The sequence below is a fragment of the Lithobates pipiens genome, unplaced genomic scaffold (genome assembly GCF_037356315.1).
Source record: "Lithobates pipiens isolate NorthernLeopardFrog02 unplaced genomic scaffold, aLitPip1_a1.2 Scaffold_11, whole genome shotgun sequence".
Taxonomy (NCBI): domain Eukaryota; kingdom Metazoa; phylum Chordata; class Amphibia; order Anura; family Ranidae; genus Lithobates; species Lithobates pipiens.
Window position 1 is genome coordinate 8,720,545 of NW_027507696.1, and position 19,889 is coordinate 8,740,433.

A 19,889-nucleotide genomic window follows, 5' to 3' on the forward strand; every position below is an offset into this window, starting at 1 on the left:
AAAATAAAGCTGCTCACCTCAATCCTCCAATCATGTCTAAGCAAAAATCATGTTTGGTTTTTTATTTCTCTTGTGAATGACTGGGTTTTCAAAAGTGGACATAGTATCATTAAGCTAAATTACCATTATCTACCGTTTTAGTGAATCAGCTATTCTATCTTCTGACATTTTACACTGAGATTCTACTACTTTATTCCATGCAAGAGAGACCCCACAAAGCCTATGAATACAGAATTGTGGTCGACAATGAAATCTGGAGAAAATTACAAACAACCTTGAAGTAATTAACACTTCAAAGGATGATATATACTGGTGCTAAATTTGTCTATGCCTTTGAGATAGGATCTAAAATGGTAAACCCCTCTTCTCCTGCCTTTCATTCTGTCTTGCTTTCATTAGCCATGCTTTGGTACTTACATACTCATCCTGGTTGGGGTCCTGAGACTGGGGGGTATCAGGGACAGCAGTGTCACAGTCAGGACTGTAGTGTTCACAATAATCAAAGGCAGCTCGATGGTCCGGAACGATAAGGAGTTGCTGAATGTCTCCCTGAAAAAGACAAAAAAAAAAAAAGAGATGAACATTGAGGCATGGCGTTCCACCATATAAGAAAATGAAGGGTTCTTATAATAATCTTTGCTCATCTCATCCACTCATTTATTTTTTTCTAGCACATCTAATTATGTATTACATTAGTACCAATACAAAAATGCAGCATTCCGAATTGCAAAGCTAATGTTCATTTGGTGATATATGAAGATACAGCACAATAATTCCCTTAAAAAAAGGCATACGAATGTCTTCACAGATGGCTGACTACCCCCCCCCCCCCCCATCGCCCTGTCCCCCAACAACTCCAGCCTGATAGACAATGCATATGGGCCAGTTTCCATGGAACAAAAGGCTGCAAGCGTGGGGGCCCTTTGTGAGTCAAGATACCCTTCGTATTTTCATCCCAGACTCTTCACCTTGCAGTAACTGGTGAGTGATTAAAAAGGGAGACATAAAGAGGGGTCCTTTTTCTAGAAACATAAGCCTAAGCCTGGCAGGCGGTGGGATTTTTTACAACTGCAGCCCCCAAAAGTGAGTGTTGACATGCAACTTTCCTACCTTGTTAAAGGTAGATACGTTGATACACCTTCCAAAAGTGAACAGTTTAATTGATACAAAGTAAAATAATGTAAATGCTAATAAAAGTACCTATTGAATAAAAACCTAATCCTTTCGTCAATGCATTGAAAATTATATTCTCATTACAGATAGTGAAGATACAGATCTCATTACAGATAGTGAAGTCCAAAATATGAGGTTAGCATAGCGACAGCATAGGAACTGGACCAATACCCTTTAATGAAAGGGGGTACATGATTTTCAAAGAAATTATTTCAGCATTAAAATTTAAAAAAAGAAAAATTTGTTTAAAAAATATCAGCCACTTGGTATAAAGAAGTATAAAGAAGGCCTCGTAGGAAATTTAATAAACATAACAAAGAGCTTGATTGCAAAAAATTGGAGACAGGTGGAAGCCCCAAAATTGAGGGAATGGATAGGAAAAATAGAGGATATGTATAGAATGGAGGGATGCGAAGAGGATGAGGAGAGTGGGAAAAAGAAATTCCGAAAGAAATGGGAACAATGGAAATTGTTTAAATTAACAAAGAAATATGAGGAGGTAGTAGGGCTATAGGGGGGGGGGGGAGTAGGGTGCATATATATGTATATTATGTTTTATACTCTTTGTATGGAAAAAAAAATAAAATAAAGATTAATAAAAAAAAAAAAATATGAGCCAACTGAACCTGGCAAAAATGTGTGGGAGCAGATTAGGAAAACCTACTGGGTTTTAATTAGTTACATCACAGCTGTCAAGAGTTCAGGTATAGCATTTTCTGAATTATTAGGCAACAGTTAATTTTGTTCACTAAGCATAGTGATTGCCAAAGTCTTGGCTGAGTGTGACCTATAAAGGCTGAAGTTGAACAGCCCTCTTTAGGTCAGACACATGCATTAAACCACAGTCCCTTCCCTCCATTACGGTCACACACCAGGGGAGAAGAGCATTGAGGACGAAGCCAGCAGTGAAAACAGAGGGGAGCGGTTTTTCCGAGCTCCTTTGAGCTCTCCAAAATGTTGATTAAACAAACTTGGTCCAGAGTGAGCTTTCAATTAGGCAGCTTGCCTGGGACTGAGTCTCAGCCTGAATGACACACAACAGCAAAATTATTTTCACAAGGAACCCGGGTTTCCAGCAATGTGTCAGAGCCAGCACAACTGTCCCAGAAGGCTGGCCAGCTGGGACACAGGCTGTACCATTTCCAGACCGTGACGGACGGCGGAATGAAGTGTCACCCACAGCTGGCAGCCTTATCTTTCACTAGACTGTTCTATTGCTATATATCCTATAGTGCAGCTGTTTTGAGGTGTGACAAAAAGAAAAAGTTCAGCCCTTCTACCTGTGCAGAGGTAATGCACAGGCTTCCCCTGATGACCTCCTCCTGGAATTGCCAATTTCTTGGATCTCAAGTTGACATAATAGGTGAGCAGGAGCACCCAGGATTCCCAAGTGGGCAGGTACAACAGCAGTGAGATCTCATTGTTGGCAGGGTCTGCATACAAGGTTTTACTTATAACTAAAATATCACTTTGTGGGGGCCTAACCTTTATATATGCATTTCAAACCAAACTGTACTCATTCATTCAATTTTTTTTTTTTAAAGCGGGAGTCCGCCGGGACTCCGCGTTTTTTTTTTTTTTTTTTTTAAAGCCAGCAGCTACAAATACTGCAGCTGCTGACTTTTAAAATAGTGACACTTACCTGTCCAGCGCGCCCGCGATGTCGGCACCCGAAGCCGATCTCTAGATCGTCTCTCGGGTGCTGCCGCCGCCATCTTGGGTATGGGAATCAGGAAATGGAGCCTTTCGGCTTAATTTCCCGGTTCCCTACTGCGCATGCGCGAATCGCGCTGCGCAATAAGGACGGTCCCCTCTGCCTCTGGGATCCGTGTGTTTCCCAGCAGGCAGCGGGGCACTTGCGGAAAGGGGCATAATCTACGCCCCTTTCCGCAGAGAGCTATCCCGGAAGTGGGTGCAGAATACCTGTACTGTACAGGTATCTGCACCCCCCTCCCCACTGAAAAGGTGCCAATTGTGGCGCCGGAGGGGGGGAGGGTTCCGATGAGCGGAGGTCCACTTTAGGGTGGACCTCCGCTTTAAAGACAAGTATAACAGGTACCTAATTTAGTATGAGATTCTTGTAGCCCGCAATACTGCACAGCCAAAACTTGGAGAGAGAGAGAAGCAGCACACAGCAAGGGACATGCTGATAGGAGAAAGCAGAAAGAGATGAGCTCCTTGTTGTGCTGCTCCTCTTTTCAATGTCCAGTCTCTGACTGGGGAAGGGACAAGACTTGTCAGTTTTACTATAATAGAGCAAGTAAAAATCAAGTCTCCTGCCTTGCCAGAGAGTGGCTGTGCTGTGCGGCAGTGTTGTGCAGATTGCAGCACTAGATCAACATAAATACATATCACTTGGCAGGGAAAACAGAATCCCTTCTAAGTATTTTATCTATGAATTTAGGCATTTGCTTTAAAAAAAAAAAAAAAAAAAAAAAAAAAACACAGTTAACTGTGCATTTCAGATCTGCCCAGGTACCTGAAGAAAGTGGAGGGCCCTCTTGCGTCATTTTACCCTAGAATTGGACTATACGGACATGTGATCTGAATATTTGCCGTCAGTTTCTGTCCACTTATGCCGTGTACACACGATCAGAATTCTCGTCAGAAAAAGCTCTGATGGTTTTCCAGACGGAAATCCGACGGAATTGGGCTCAAGCTGTCTTGCCTACACATGGTCACATCAAATTCCGATCGTTTATAACGTGGTGAAATACAACACGTACGACGGGACTAGAGAAAGGAAGTTCATTAGCCAGTAGCCAATAGCCGTAGTTGAATCTGAGCATGCGTGATTTTTGGCATGTTGGAATTGCATACACACAATCGGAATTACCGATAGAAAGTTTTTCCGTCGGGGAAAATTGGGAAACATGCTCTCAATTTTTGGCTGGCGGAAATTCGGACAGCTAAATTCCGATGGAGCGTACACACGGTCGCATTTTCCGATGAAAAGCTCTCATCCGTCTTTTTCTGCCCGGAATTTCCGATCGTGTGTACGCGGCATTAGAGTTAAAAAATGCAATTTACAAGGAAAGGCTACAATTGCTTGCTGCTACATAAGAACCAAATGTCGAGCAAACAAATTAACTTCAAACTCATCTGTGACCTCGATCTGCATGAAACTCTCATTTTGTTCAGCTGCAAAAGACATTTAATATTTCATATCTTGATTGGCGCAGGTATGTGTAGAGCCAGATAAAGGCCAGCAAGAACATACCTTAAATAGCTGGTTAAATATATTTATGCTGAAAGGAGAGTCGGGGGGGGGGGGGGGGGGATCTGTATCAACAAAGGCCTTTTATATCTCTCTGCATACTGAAAGGGAGACATCATACTTCATAAACACCCATTATTCTTCTCCCTGTAACACCACAATGTATAACACATGGAGCAGACCGCGGTACAGGCACTCCCAGGCATGAAACCAGAGTCATGCTCATGTAAGCTAAATTCTTTTTTTATTTTTTTTATTTCCCTTGTACATGATTGGGTTTTTAAAGTGAACACAACTTCACTAAGCTAAAGTATTATTCCCTTCTCATTTTGTAAATCAATCCTTTTTATTTTGTATATCACAGACCCCCAAGAAGCCAATGATAACCGAATTCTGGTCAAAAATGAAATATGAAAGAAAAAAAAATATACATCCGCCTTGACGTAATTACAAGCACATGGCGGTGCTATAGTTTGCCATGTACAATGCCCAAGCTTTGATCTAAATGTAAAACCCTCAAAGAAATGCCATTTTTTAACTCCTTTCATTCTGCCTGAGCCTTGCCAATGCCTGTCCCTGATGTTGTCCCTAGTTCTAACCATAAATATCAACCAAGTATGCTCTAAAACCCCAACCCCCCCCCCATGCCATATGTATTAGTCTCTATACTTTTATTACTGCACACAGTAAAGGCTCACCTCTAAGCCCTTGTACACACGGTCGGAGAGTCCGACAACCAAATCCGTCGGATTTTGTCCGAAACTGTTGTATACACACGGTCGGACGAAGTTGTCGGAAAATCCGATCGTTCAGAACGTGATGACGTTATTTCGTTACGACGGGACTACGTTCAGGCTAGTAGCCAATAGCTTTGGTGTAGGAATTTGATCTGAGCATGCGTGGCACTTTGTCTGAATTCTGTACACATGATCGGAGTATGTCCGATCGGAGCATTTTGTCGGAAAATATTTCCGGCAAGTTGGAAAATTTGGTCTGACGGATATTCCGACGGAAACAGTCCGATGCAGACCACACACAGTCGGAATATCTGACAAAACGCTCCGATCGGACACATTCCGTCGGAATCTCCGACCCTGTGTACAAGGAGGGCTTTCACACTACAGCGGTGCGCTGGCAGGATGTCAGGGAAAAGTCCTGCCAGCAGCTTCTTTGGAGCGGTGAAATCAATGAGGCAGCGCTGTAATACCGCCGGCAAAACGCCACTATTGCGGAGTATTGCCGGCGGTTTTAACCCTTTCTCGGCCGCTAGCGGGGGGTAAAAGTGCCGCGCTAGCGGCCGAAAATGTGCTGCAAATCCGGCGGTAAAACGCCGCTAAAAATAGCGTTTTACCGCCCGCGATATGGGCGGTGTGGTGTGAAAGGGGTCTTAAACTAAAATTTAAAAACTTAAACTAAAAATTTTAACTGTGGCTGTAGTTGGGTTTTAAGATCTTCTGAAGCACATATAGCGGTTGTGAATAGATGGTACATAGAGCTTGAACTTCCTTTTCATGCCCTGTAAAATAGTTTGTAAATGGCCGTGACCTTCTTCTGAGTCCAATTCAAATCAACGTTTCCCTTTTGCAGCAAAAAACAAAAAAAAAACACTCCTGTCTGCTCTATAGACTACTGGTGAACCTCACAAGGGCTTCATGCTTCCTACCGGTTTACAGAACAGCCACTCCTACTCAGGCATGTACTGGCCATCAGGACTATTGGAAGTTTCCCGGTGGGCCGATGGCTCAGTGGGCCGGTTTCAGTGACAGCCAGTGGCATCACTGGGGGGGGGGGGGACTTTTGGGGCTATAGCCCCTAATCTGGGGCCCATAGCCCTGAGTCAGTCCAGGAGTCCCCAACCACAGGGTCCCGGCCCTCTACCTGCCCTCTTTCTAGTGACCCTGATGTAAGGAGGGGCTCTCTGGGGACCCCGATGTAAGGGTGTGGATCTCTGTGGACCCGGATGTAAGGGGGGGCTCTGTGGGGACCCGGATGTAAGGGGGGAGGCTCTCTAGGGACCCTGATCTAAGGAGGGGCTCTCTGGAGACGCTGATGTAAGGCGGAGGATCTCTGGGGACTCCGATGTAAGAGGGGCTCTCTGGGGACCCTGATGTAAGGAGAAGGCTATATGGGGACCCTGATGTAAGGGGATGCTCTTTGGGGACCCAGATGTAAGGGGGGACTCTCTAGGGGCAATTATGTACAGTTTATATACTTTTTTTGTGTGTTTACAAAATTAAAGTGGGCCGGTCTGGATAAAGTCCAGGGCCAAATTTGTGTCCCAGTCCAGCCCTGCTCCTACTGCAAGCCTGGCTTCATCTTTCAGTGAGCATGGGGCTCAAAATAAAAAAATAAAACACATTTCAGGAATACATAGGTAAATCAGGGTTTAAAGATTTGGCAGGAGTTCCATAAATGCCATGTTGTTTGCACTGTGGTTCTTTGAAGCTAATACAGCAGATAAAAGTACTTACACTAAGCTGAAAACTACCCAACAGAGCCCAGCAGAGACGACTCAGAATATGGAAAACAAGTCAGAATGGTACCCACAAAAACAAAGTTCTCACCTTCTCCAGCCCGTACAATAAATCCTCATTTTAATTTTCTGCAGATTCAGGGATTTTCAGTAAAAAGGAGACAAAGACGGAGGGGGGGAATGTTGACCTCAGGTCTGGGAATATGCATGTAACCGACACCAAATACAAACCAGATGGAGGGAGAACATTAACTACGGTACCGCAGAATTCGCTTCCTACAGGAGACGAATGACAAGTTTAAATTTCACTCCTGTTAAGACAATATTAGCCCTTTCCAGTCCTCCTCCCTTCTGCTGATGTAAGGGGAATGAAGGCTTATTTTCTTCGGAGTTACTATTATGTTTTCATCAGCAAGAACAGACAGAAGTCTGCACAAACTATTGGATTACGCTGCGTTCATTTGAGGTAGCCGAGGTGGCGGACGCAGGGCTTCAATTATAAAAAAAAAAAAGGCAATTTATCTACACATTACCGATTAGCGAGGAAGTTCATGCAAAGACAAACTCAAACTATCTCTCTAACAAAAATAAAGCTCAGGTTCAGAGGAAAGCTAAATCCTATAGCAACTGTGTACAAGTAGATCATCTTTTTTTTTTTTTTGGTATTAATGCTGATTTTATGAATTAATAGTACAGTAGTAATTACACATCGTTTATTAGAAGACGTTTCCTAAAATTTAGTCTGACTTTTTGAAAAAAAAAAAAAATGTGCAAAAATAGTTCCAGTAAAGCTAAAGAGCAACAACTCCCTGTGCAAGACAATGAGGCCGGTTTACAAGGGAGTTGAGAATTATTATTATTATTATTATACAGGTTTTATATAGCGCCGACAGTTTACGCAGCACTTTACAACATTAGGGTAGACATTACAATACAATGTCCTGGAGGCGGATATGGGAGGAGGTGATGAGGGAATCTTCACTCCAGGGCCGGGACAAGAGGTGGGCAGGAGGAGCGGCTGTCCAGGGCACTGTGGTATCATGTGAGGTGGGGGAGCACCACATGGAGATGGGGGGGGGGTATTTGTGATGGAAGGGGACATTTGGGGTCGGCAGGGAGTAAGTATTGTTCTAGGAGGGGGGTGCCAAGAGTGGTGATTTAGACAGATTTGGTAAGGGATTTGGGGAGAGTTTGTGCTGGGAGGGGGATATTTGAATTGGGGGGAGAAGAGGTCTACTAGGAGGGGAAATTTTAGGGGTAGAGGATTTGTGCTAGGAAGGATAAACATTTTTTTGGGGAGGGGGTGGATTTGTACTTGGAGGAGTGGGAATTTATGCTTAGGGGTAAGTATGCAGATTAGTGCTCAGTGCTGTTTTGGGGGGGGGGGGGTGCTCATACATCTTGAGGGGGCACAGTTTGGCATGGCTCAACACTGCTTCACTCTATAAGCTGAGCGAAGATTCACTTCAATTAACCAGTGATGTGAAAAACACATTTCTGAATAAATAGTGGGGATAGGCAGGGATGATGGAAAATTAGGAAGCGCCTACGGCTACCAGAATGCCATCTTAGATACTAAAATCCGTTGGAATTTAAAATTTTTTTTAGTTATGACAGGACTACGTTCAGGCTAGTAGCCAATAGCTTTGGTCTAGGAATTTGATCTGAGCATGCGTGGCACTTTGTCCGATCTGAATTCTCTACAAACGATCGGACAAAGTCCGATCAGATCATGTTGTTGGAAAATTTTATAGCCCGGCTCTAAAACTTTGTCGGTCGGATATTCCGACGGAAACAGTCCGATGGAGCCCACACACAGTCGGATTATCCGACAACACGGTCCGATCGGACATTTTCCGTCGGAATGTCCGACCGTGTGTACAAGGGCTAAGACGATAGATGTAGCATATGAAGTTGTTGAACTTGGCTGGACCATATTAAACTGAAGGCGGTGCAGGACACTTCAGGACACAGCCAGTTCCCGTTAAGGGGTGTTGGAAGTGTCGGGGCGCCGCCAAAGATAAGGGACTATATAATGTCTATCGCCTAGCCTCGATGTAACCAGCTCTCACACATTCACTCTAATGTGCTCCGGGACAGAATTTGGATGTTTCTTACCTTTATACCTTTGCTGTGTACTGTTGGTTGTTTGTTGCTGTAACATTTTATTATTGAAAATTCAATAAAAATATTTGAAAGAAAAAAAAAACACCTCTGTTTATTTATTTTATCTGCACATGGGTGGGTATTTAAAGTGGACACAACCCAGCTACAATTTATTTAGTAAAGATTATCAACTCCTTTAGTATTTCAGCCTCAATGTTCTACAAACAAGTTTGTACTGAGTGGCTACACGCAGATGCAATGCTAGAGGGCAGAACATTGCCTTCTACGGGAAAGCTGTTAAGCCTTTTCCAAGGTCACATAATGTTTTAAAAAACCCAACACATGGACATTATTATTAGAAAAGGTTCTTAGCCATTAAGTACATTCCATGTACCACTGTCAATACATTGCTATTCTTCAGGAGATGAAGAAAGAAATGGCCATTCCACAATCATCCTGGGGGGTCAAGTCTCATTCTGTATCACCAAAACTTTAGAATATATCGGTACAGGCTTATGCACTAAGGAAGCACGCATTAGTAATGATGGTGTGTAAAGTACCATTACAAACTTCCAACTATATCAGTGAAAGGTTTGGTTACTATAGCAAAAAAATGGCCGTTGCTTTTTACTGGGTCTGACATTTTTGTTCATTAAGCGCTTCTGGACCACCAACCGTACATATACTGCAGCAGGGCGGCCCAACTGCACAAAATCACATACCTGTAGGCTATTTTGTGTGCGTGGTATAGAGGGCGCTTGCATGCCACTGGATTGCTGCTCCTACTGTGATTGGACACAGCGAGAGCCAATTAGCAGATCCGGCCGTGATGGCCGATGTGACCCGCCGATCGTTCAAAGGAGACATGGAGCAGCGGTGTGCCTATGCAAGCAAGGAGCAGCGGTGTGCCTATGCAAGCAAGGAGCAGATTCTGCGGATATCTATGCCCGGAAGTGGGTGCAAATACCTGCATTCTACAGGTATCTGCACCCCTTTCCCCCCTGAAAAGGTGCCAAATGAGACACCGGAGGGGGGAGGGGTTCCAAAAAGAGTTTCCTTTTTGTGTGAACCTCGGCTATAAAGCAGCATAGTGCCATATCGCTAAAAATGGCCTGGTCAGGAAGTGGATAAAACATTAAGGGGCTGAAGTGGTTAATGTATACATCACTGTTAAAGACTGAATATTGGATCAGTCACATCAGTCTCTGCACCCGAGGAACTTACACTTTCAATGTCAGTCACACACTTTTAATATACAATTATAACGCTCGATATTTCACAGTGCTGTACATAGTGTTGCCACTTTTTCTTCAAGCCAAACTCGAACACTTTAGCGGCGCACAGTAAAAAAAAAAATGTTTTTGCATTCTGCAAAGGATTGTAAAAGACCTAGGACACCTTTGGGCGCTCCATGGAGAATAGTAATGTGGCTTGCATAGTGCCCCCTCATCCTCCTATCAGGCACTGTTCTGAGCTACATTACTGCCTGAATATTGTGTCCAGGTTTCAAGTGGACTGAAACCCAGACACATGATTCAAAACCTGAACTGCCCGGGTGAATCCTGGACAGGTGGCAACCCTAGCTGTACAGAGAAACTGTACCATTGAAATCTGTCTCTATCACAGGAGCTTACACCCCAATGTCCTCTCCAGAGTCACAAACTATTACTATAATATATACTGTAGATATATAGCTCTGACATATTCTGCTGTGCTGTACAGAGAACGCTGACCCATTAATATCAAATCTCTGAACCAGAGGAGCTTACACCCAAATGTCCCAGCACTGTCACACACTATTACTATTATATAGGTATTTAGCTCTGACATACTCTGAAGTGCTGTACAGAAAACACTGACCCATTCACATCAGTGTCTGCACCAGAGAAGCTTACACTCTAATGTCCTATCACACGCCATTATTATTAATATTATTATATTTATATACAGTAGCACCGACATATTCTGCATGCTGTACAAAGAACACTGAGCTTTTCACATCAGTCCCTGCACCAGAGAAGCTTACACTCTAATGTTCTACCGCAGTCACACACTTTTATGATTAAACATTTATGTAGCTATATTATATAGATAAGTATATAGATATTAGCCCTTGTACACACAGTCGGACATTCCGACGGAAAATGTCCGATCGGACCGTGTTGTCGGATAATCCGACCTTGTGTGGGCTCCATCGGACTGTTTCCATCGGAATATCCGACCGACAAAGTTTTAGAGCTGGGCTATAAAACTTTCCGACAACATGATCCGATCGGACTTTGTCCGATTGTGTGTAGAGAATTCCGACTGGACAAAGTACCACACATGCTCAGATCAAATTTCTAGACCAAAGCTATTGGCTACTAGCCTGAACGTAGTCCCCGTTGTAAGGAAATAACGTCATCACGTTCTGAACGATCGGATTTTCCAACAACTTTGTCCGACCGTGTGTATGCAACACCAGTTTCGGACAAAATCCGTCGGACAAAATCCGACGGATTATGTTGTCGGAAAGTCCGACCGTGTGTACAAGGGCTTAGGCAATGTTGTAGAGAACAAACCAGCAATGTAGTAAATGGAGCTGAAATCTGGGGGTAGGGGACCCGGAGAATTACGTTTGGGAGGACCTCTCCCTTCCAGGATCCCCATACAGAAGTTTACAGAGAAGAAGATGATCTGAGCGGAGGAAGGGAAGTGTGTGGCCAACAAGATTTATAGTGTACAGGAAGGAAAGGCTCCCTCTGTGCCACACAAGCCCTAAACCATCCCAAAATAATGACAATTAGGAATGTAACCTATCTGGGGACAAACATATGTCACCTTGCTGACACCTGGTAAGATGCAGACACCATGGTCCCCCCTCTTCTCTGGACAGCTGCTGGCCATAAATACTTCTCACCAGACCAGACTCTGAGACGTGCTCTGACAGTGACATATTGCAATAACAAAGCTAAACATCCGAACAGGCAAAACAACAGCCACTTCTACAAGCTGATCATAAAGTACAATTTAAAGGAATGCAAAGAAGTAGATAAACCAGATGACAAACTAGAGAAGGTTGGGGAGAGGTAATTGAGCTATCATTACTATTCCCTATTGATGATATTGGTGCCCGATATAAAATATTCAAATACCTATTAACCATTATTTATGTTTTTTTTTTTTTGGTCGTTTTGCAATAATCCTTTATGCCGCATACACAGGATCGGAATTCTCGTCGGAAAAAGCTCTGATGGTTTTCCCGACGGAATTCGGCTCAAGCTGTCTTGCCTACACACGGTCACACCAAATTCCGATCGTTTATAACGCGGTGACGTACGACGTGACTAGAAAAAGGAAGTTCAATAGCCAGTAGCCAATAGCTTCTGTCTCGTAGTTGAATCTGAGCATGCGTGATTTTTTGCGTGTCGGAATTGCATACACGCGATCGGAATTACCGATAGAAAGTTTTTTCCTTCGGGAAAATTGAGAACATGCTATCAATTTTTTGGCTGGCGGAAATTCGGACAGCTAAATTCCGATAGAGCGTACACACGGTCGCATTTTCCGATGAAAAGCTCTCATCTGTCTTTTTCTGGCCGGAATTCCGATCGTGTGTACGCGGCATTAGGAGGGAAAAGAATCTTGGAAACTCTTGCATGGAATTTGAAGTTCTCTAACGTAAATTTCCTACTAAAACTGAACTGCTGATGTCTGCTTGTCTATGGCAACATTCATCTTCGATGATCTTTCACTGGGTTGTGATCACCTTTGTTGAAATACAGGGAAAATGAGTTCAGAGCGCCCACAGCGGCCTTCTAAAACTTGACTATTTCCCATTAAAGCACTGAATTGGTGACTGTTATAAAAGGTATGTAAAAGTTATCCAGGTTGGAGCCATGTTCTGTAACGTTGGCAGCTCTGCCTGGTTTATCGGTGTGCAGATTAGGACCATAAAAGTCACCGCTAAGGTTTTAGTGTTCCATAGGACGCAGACAGACCAGGGAGGCCGCTGTGCCAAAGATGATTTTAAGACGGCAGAGAAAGTGCTAAAAGTGTAAACTGTGTGAAGGAGTTTTCACTACAAAGCCAAGGATCCAACTCTCCAAACACTGAGCATCCCATGATTTATGTTCATGACTTTTACAGAAAGGCCATAACCGGGCGGCACTTTATCTCTTGTCAAACAAAGCCTTGGCTATGTATCCATGTGAACTTCCCGTGCCTCTCCCAATCAACCAAATTAGCATTTTCACTTTTTCCTAGCATTAATAAGAACTCCAATGCAGAATCTGATTGGTTCATGGGGCAAATTAACAAACCAGATGTGCTAGGTTCATCCAACTGCTGTAAAGCCAGAGTGTCACCCTTTTCCTATTCATAATAGATCATAAACGTACAGTTGTGGCATCCAGCTAAAAGAAGGTGACACCTTTATTTATTATAGATGTGTGGAAGGAGCAGAGACACAATTTACTGTGGGGAAATCTTCCCATTGTGGGAGGAGCAGAGACACAATCTACTGTGGGGAAATCTTCCCATTGTGGAATTGGCAGAGAAGTCTACTGTGGGGAAAGCCCCCTATTGTGGAAGGAGCAGAGACACAATCTACTGCAGGGAATTCTTCCCAATGTGGAAGGAGCAGATACACAATCTACTGCCGGGAAATCTTCCCATTGTGGAAGGAGAAGAGACACAATCTACTGCGGGGAAATCTTCCCATTGTGGGAGGAGCAGAGACAATTTACTGCGGGGAAATCTTCCCATTGTGGAAGGAGCAGAGACACAATCTACTGTGGGGAAATCTTCCCATTATGGAAGGAGCAGAGATACAATCTACTGCGGGCAAATCTTCCCATTGTGGAAGGAGCAGAGACACAATCTACTGTGGGGAAATCTTCCCATTATGGAAGGAGCAGAGATACAATCTACTGTGGGGAAATCTTCCCATTATGGAAGGAGCAGAGATACAATCTACTGCGGGCAAATCTTCCCATTGTGGAAGGAGCAGAGACACAATCTACTGTGGGGAAATCTTCCCATTATGGAAGGAGCAGAGATACAATCTACTGCGGGCAAATCTTCCCATTGTGGAAGGAGCAGAGACACAATCTACTGTGGGGCAATCTTCCCATTATGGAAGGAGCAGAGACACAATCTACTGCAGGGAAATCTTCCCATTGTGGAAGGAGCAGAGATACAATCTACTGTGGGGAAATCTTCCCATTGTGGAAGGAGAAGAGACACAATCTACTGTGGGGAAATCTTCCCATTGTGGAAGGAGCAGAGACACAATCTACTGCGGGGAAATCTTCCCATTGTGGAAGGAGCAGAGACACAATCTACTGCAGGGAATTCTTCCCACTGTGGAAGGAGCAGAGACACAATCTACTACGGGGAAATCTTCCCATTGTGGAAGGAGCAGAGACACAATCTACTGTGGGGAAATCTTCCCATTGTGGAAGGAGCAGAGACACAATCTACTGCAGGGAATTCTTCCCACTGTGGAAGGAGCAGAGACACAATCTACTACGGGGAAATCTTCCCATTGTGGAAGGAGCAGAGACACAATCTACTGTGGGGAAATCTTCCCATTGTGGAAGGAGCAGACACACAATCTACTGCGGGGAAATCTCCCCACTGTGGAAGGAGCAGAGACACAATCTACTGTGGGGAAATCTCCCCACTGTGGAAGGAGCAGAGACACAATCTACTGCCGGGAAATCTTTCCATTGTGGAAGGAGCAGAGACACAATCTACTGCGGGGAAAGCCCCCTATTGTGGAAGGAGCAGAGACACAATCTACTCCTGGGAAATCTCACCACTCCGGGAGGCACTGAACCATAACATACTTCTACATCCAAAGGGATATAAGTGCTGCATCATATCTCATCAAAAAACTATGAAATGACTGTATAATAAAGGCAAACTCTCCCATTCTACACTTTCCTTCATGATTTCATCACCAGAACAGAAGCAGGTAGTTACGGCTAAGAAAAATTTCCCAAAGTCCCTGTAATGTCCATAAAGGATCTGGATTTTTTCCCCTCAACAAAACCGGAATTCACTTTTTAGCCTGTACTGTGTCCCTGTCATTCTCACCACATCCATTATGTACTCGGTGCGGTCTGTCTTAGTAACAGACTGTTACACCTGGAGGAACAAGTTTCTGGACAATGAATCAGACCCCGGACACTCTGCCAGCTATTTTTGGCTCACAAGCCAGTTTTCCAGATCATTATTTATAAATGGAATTAGTCATGGAGTCTTGGGAATAGTTTTTACTAACACAGATTAATGAAGTCTTGTGGGGAATTCTAAACAATTCAGACCGTCCAACAAGTGGTAGCACCCAGCAGAAGAGAAGAACATGGAGCACCTTAGAAGGTAAAAACGCTGGACTAAAATGCTGCATACAGGGGACGCTAGCATGACTGCCGGCGGCAGCGGAGGACATTTTAACACAATGATGGACTACAAATTAATAAACAAATAACTTTGTCATCTGTGCTATAGCCAATAGGAGAGTATCAAAGTAATTTTAGTTCTTAATTTAAAGTGGTATTAAACCCAAAACCAAACATTTTATATATTGCAGCTTACCGATCATTAGATGCCAGACTGCCAATGCTGCTGTCCAAAGGTGTTTATCCTACTCCTCCATCCAGTGGGGGCACTCTAAGCCCTTGTACACACGGTCGGACATTCCGACGGAAAATGTCCGATCGGACCGTGTTGTCGGAAAATCCGACCGTGTGTGGGCTCCATCGGACTGTTTCCGTCGGAATATCCGACCGACAAAGTTTTAGAGCTGGGCAATAAAATTTTCCGACAATATGATCCGATCGGACTTTGATCGTTTGTAGAGAATTACGATTCCGGACAAAGTGCCACGCATGCTCAGATCAAATTCCTAGAGCAAAGCTATTGGCTACTAGCCTGAACGTAGTCCCATCGTAAACGAAATAACGTCATCACGTTCCGAACGATCGGATTTTCCAACAACTTTGTCCGACCGTGTGTATGCAACACCAGTTTCGGACAAAATCCGAATGCCCGACCGTGTGTACAAGGTCTAATAGTGTATATCTGATTATCTGCAGGAGTCTGCGTCTGCTAAAAATCTTCCCCTTAGTGCTTCCTCAAAGGCACCGGATACCATCCTCATCTTTAAGCTGGCCATACACATTAAGCTTTCTCTCATTCAGCCCAGCAGGCCAATCAAGAAAAATCACTTGATTTCCCCTATCCATGCTTAACAGAGCACTTGGCTGAATCTGCAGTGCCAACTATTGTACTCTGACAACTGGCATCTGCGGCTGTCAGAATACGTGAATATTGCCTGCATCTCCAAGCAAAATTAGAAGGAAAATGGGGGAACAAACCTCGGGACTTTTAAGGTGTTTGGTACAGAGATTGAAACTCATTAGATAGCATTAAAATCAATAGTTTTTATTTTAAAGGATAAAAAACACAATACTTTATACTCTATACAGGCATATTAAGGTAAGGCACTACCACACTCAACATGTTTCACTAGATAGAGCTTCCTCAGGAAATTCTGGTGTGGCACTTTATATGCTATAGATAATAGAAAAAATGAAATAAGTGTCTTGTGTTATACATGTATTTCTATGCCCTTATATGTTGATTTTTGTTTCTTTTAACAAGTGCATGTTTTTCTATATATATGCCAATATGCATGTTTTTCATGTTACTGTATTAGTGCATTTTTTACACGAGACACTTATTTAATTATTTCTATTATCTATAGCATATAAAATGCCACACCAGAATCTCCTGAGGAAGCTCTATCAAGTGAAACATGTTGAGAGTGGCAGTGTCTTGCCTTAATATGCCTGCATATAGTAATCAATTTTTCATATGAATGAATTCTTGTGTTTTTTTATCCTTTAAAATAAAAACTATTGAATTTAATGCTATCTACTGAAATTTCAATCTCTGTATCAAACACCTCAAAAATCCAGAGGTTTGTTACCTCTTTTCCCCTTCTAATTTTGCATGAATATTCTTCTCATTGGGATGTGGTGGTGTTTTTTTGATTTCTCCATCTTGCTTTACAAAATTGCCTGCATCTCAAGTGCTGCTCGTCTGAGATTTTTGTACACCCAGGTTTTTTTTTTTTTTTCATCATCTTGTTGAGCCAGGTGGGGCTGACTGGGCCAACTATGGACACTTTGATCTGTGTATGGCCAGAATTTGATGACCTGCACTGAAAACTAATTTAGCAGGTATTTTCCTGTATGCAGGTGACATCCTCAGAGTAACATTCCTGAAAGCCAATTCCACATATTTCAATGGCTTAGAACCACTGCAGGGATTGAAAAATGTGTTAAAATGGACTTGACTTCATTGCAGACATGTCACAACATACAGCAGCCTTTCTCAACCTTTTCAACACAGAGGAACCCTTGAAATAGTTCTCCAATCTCGGGGGAACCCCTGCTAAAAATGAAAAATCTACAACTCATACATTAGTGTGATGGTCAGTGGGAATAATGGAAACAAAAAAAGAACACACTTCCCAAATCACAAGTCGGTCAGTCACACTGTGGAACTTGCCTTCCTCCAATTCCTAAATATACTTGATCTTTACCACTTAAAAGAGATCTCCGACACCAACCGAAATCCACATAGGGCAAAAAGATATGGCCAAAATAGCGTGATACCGTTTAAAATAAGATTTATTAAAAATAGTAACAAACTTAAAATGTGTGTAGTTACTCAAGCGCTTGTCAATAAAATATAGGCAGTAGTGGAGTCCCCCCGATGCGTTTCGTCCACTTGTACTTCATCTGGGGTGTACTACCACTGCTGCCAAGCTCCCTTATATAAGGTACAAGATGTAAAGGAGCCAGATTCCATCTCCCTGTAACCATTAGGAATTAGAGGAAGGCAAGTTCCACAGTGTGACTGACCGACTTGTGATTTGGGAAGTGTGTTCTCCACAACCAGAGTGATAAGCACGTATGACCCCTTGAATATAAGTTCATTCGGGTCAATAACATCCGGTAAGCCTACATCTCTTAAGGTGGTGGCATCGGCACTTGGGTGATAGTTTGGTGGAACCATTCTTGGATTGCCTTTTCAAAAAATTTTCACTCTACATTTGGGACTTTATTTTCACAAATGGACTTTCTATGCTCAGATTTCTAGAGTGATTTCTTTTTTACTTTTTATATATATTGTTTACTTTATTCATTGTGGTACGCATATGAATAAGCACCAATACGCAGTGATATTGGAGTGCATTTCTTGAGGTATTGGAAAACTGCAATTATTTGAATTTTTTATTTTTTATTGTCACAAGTTTAATGTGTGCACATATTCACACATTATCATTTTTATATAGCGCTACACTTCACATATAATTTTCACTGGGAAGAATGGTCCTTACACTTGTGGTCATTGGGAAGAATTACCTCCTTACAGATAGCTAAAAAGGTCAGTGGTGTCAGTGGGAACTTATCTGAGAGGCAGAAATTGCCCAATGCGGAAGGAACCCCTAGCAACCTCTGGAGGAACCCTGGTTGAGAATCACTGATATACAGTATACATCTCTACCTTTTGTCATTAAAAATTTAGAACATACACAATCAAACATAACTTAATCCTTGCTACCAAGTCCACTTACAAAAACTGGGTATGTGTAGGTTTCACCTGATTTTACCCTTGAATAAACCTATCTTTGAACTACGCAATCACAATGTGGCTCTTCTGCTAGGGCTCAGTAATACAGGTGGCCGAGAGGCAATAAAAGCAGTAACCTGCTGCGACTGCGATACTTTGCAGCAAAAATTAAACAGCACGTCACATTCGGCAGGCGATACCGTTGCCTGACTCCACCCATTCAAGTGAATGGGGCTGCGCCACAACCTCCCTGCAACTGCATGCAATGTAGAATGGCGGGTCGGTATTTTCAGGGTATAACAAGCAGTGGGAAGGTGAAAATAAGACAAAAAAGTGTTAACAAGAACTCCAGAGTGTGAGGTGCAGCTTTCTATCCATCCCAGAGACATTATATGGGTAAGTCAGAGCCTTAGGATGGACACAGAGGAAAGACAGGGGACTTCATTCTCCACATCTCCGTCACACTAAGGCCCTTTCAGAGGTCTGTGGCTGTCGTTCAATGGGGTTCATTGTTCCTGCTGACCTGTGAGGTCCTGGACGAGCTGATAGACACGGAACATCTGACAGCTATGGAGTTCCGTGCCTCTTACTATCTTCTCTGTAATGTTACTCTGGAAAAATTGAGTACTGGAAGAAATCAGGGGGGCAGAGATCTTCTGTGGGGCTGAAAGGACACAGTTTGGGACGCATGACTCACATCATGACAAGCAGCCTTTTTACATTAACTAATACAAGAAAAGCAAGACAAAAAAGCCTAGAGAAAGAAATGCAATGCCATGTCATTATTATGTTTGCAGTCTATTTCCTAAAAAAAAAACAAATAAAACAGGGTGTGTCACAGTTCACAAATTAGATATAGCAAATAAAATGTACCCCGAGCCTGTAGGAATCCCAAAGTTTAGAGCTGTGACCAGAAGAAAAAGAACAGATGTTAGGGCGACAACTGTCTTAGCCCTTGTACACACGGTCGGAAAATGTCCGATCATGTTGTCGGATAATCCGACCGCGTGTGGGCTCCATCGGACTGTTTCCGTCGGAATATCCGACCGACAAAGTTTTAGAACTGGGCTATAAAATTTTCCGACAACACGATCCGATCGGACCTTGTCCGATTGTGTGTAGAGAATTCCGATCGGACAAAGTGCCACACATGCTCAGATCAAATTCCTACACCAAAGCTATTGGCTACTAGCCTGAATGTAGTCCTGTCATAACGAAATAATGTCGTCATGTTCTGAACGATCGGATTTTCCGACAACTTTGTCCGACCGTGTGTATGCAATACCAGTT

At 43.1% G+C, this 19,889-nt stretch overlaps 1 protein-coding gene across 2 annotated transcripts in view; it reads right to left on the reverse strand.

Moving 5' to 3' along the window:
- COL5A1 (collagen type V alpha 1 chain) overlaps nucleotides 1-19,889 on the reverse strand; it is a 287,140-nt gene that overhangs the window by 180,866 nt on the left and 86,385 nt on the right. For both annotated transcript variants that reach the window (XM_077468431.1, XM_077468424.1), the window contains exon 5: nucleotides 418-549. In XM_077468431.1, coding sequence (XP_077324557.1) covers nucleotides 418-549 — 132 coding nt within the window. The remainder of the gene's footprint in view (nucleotides 1-417; nucleotides 550-19,889) is intronic.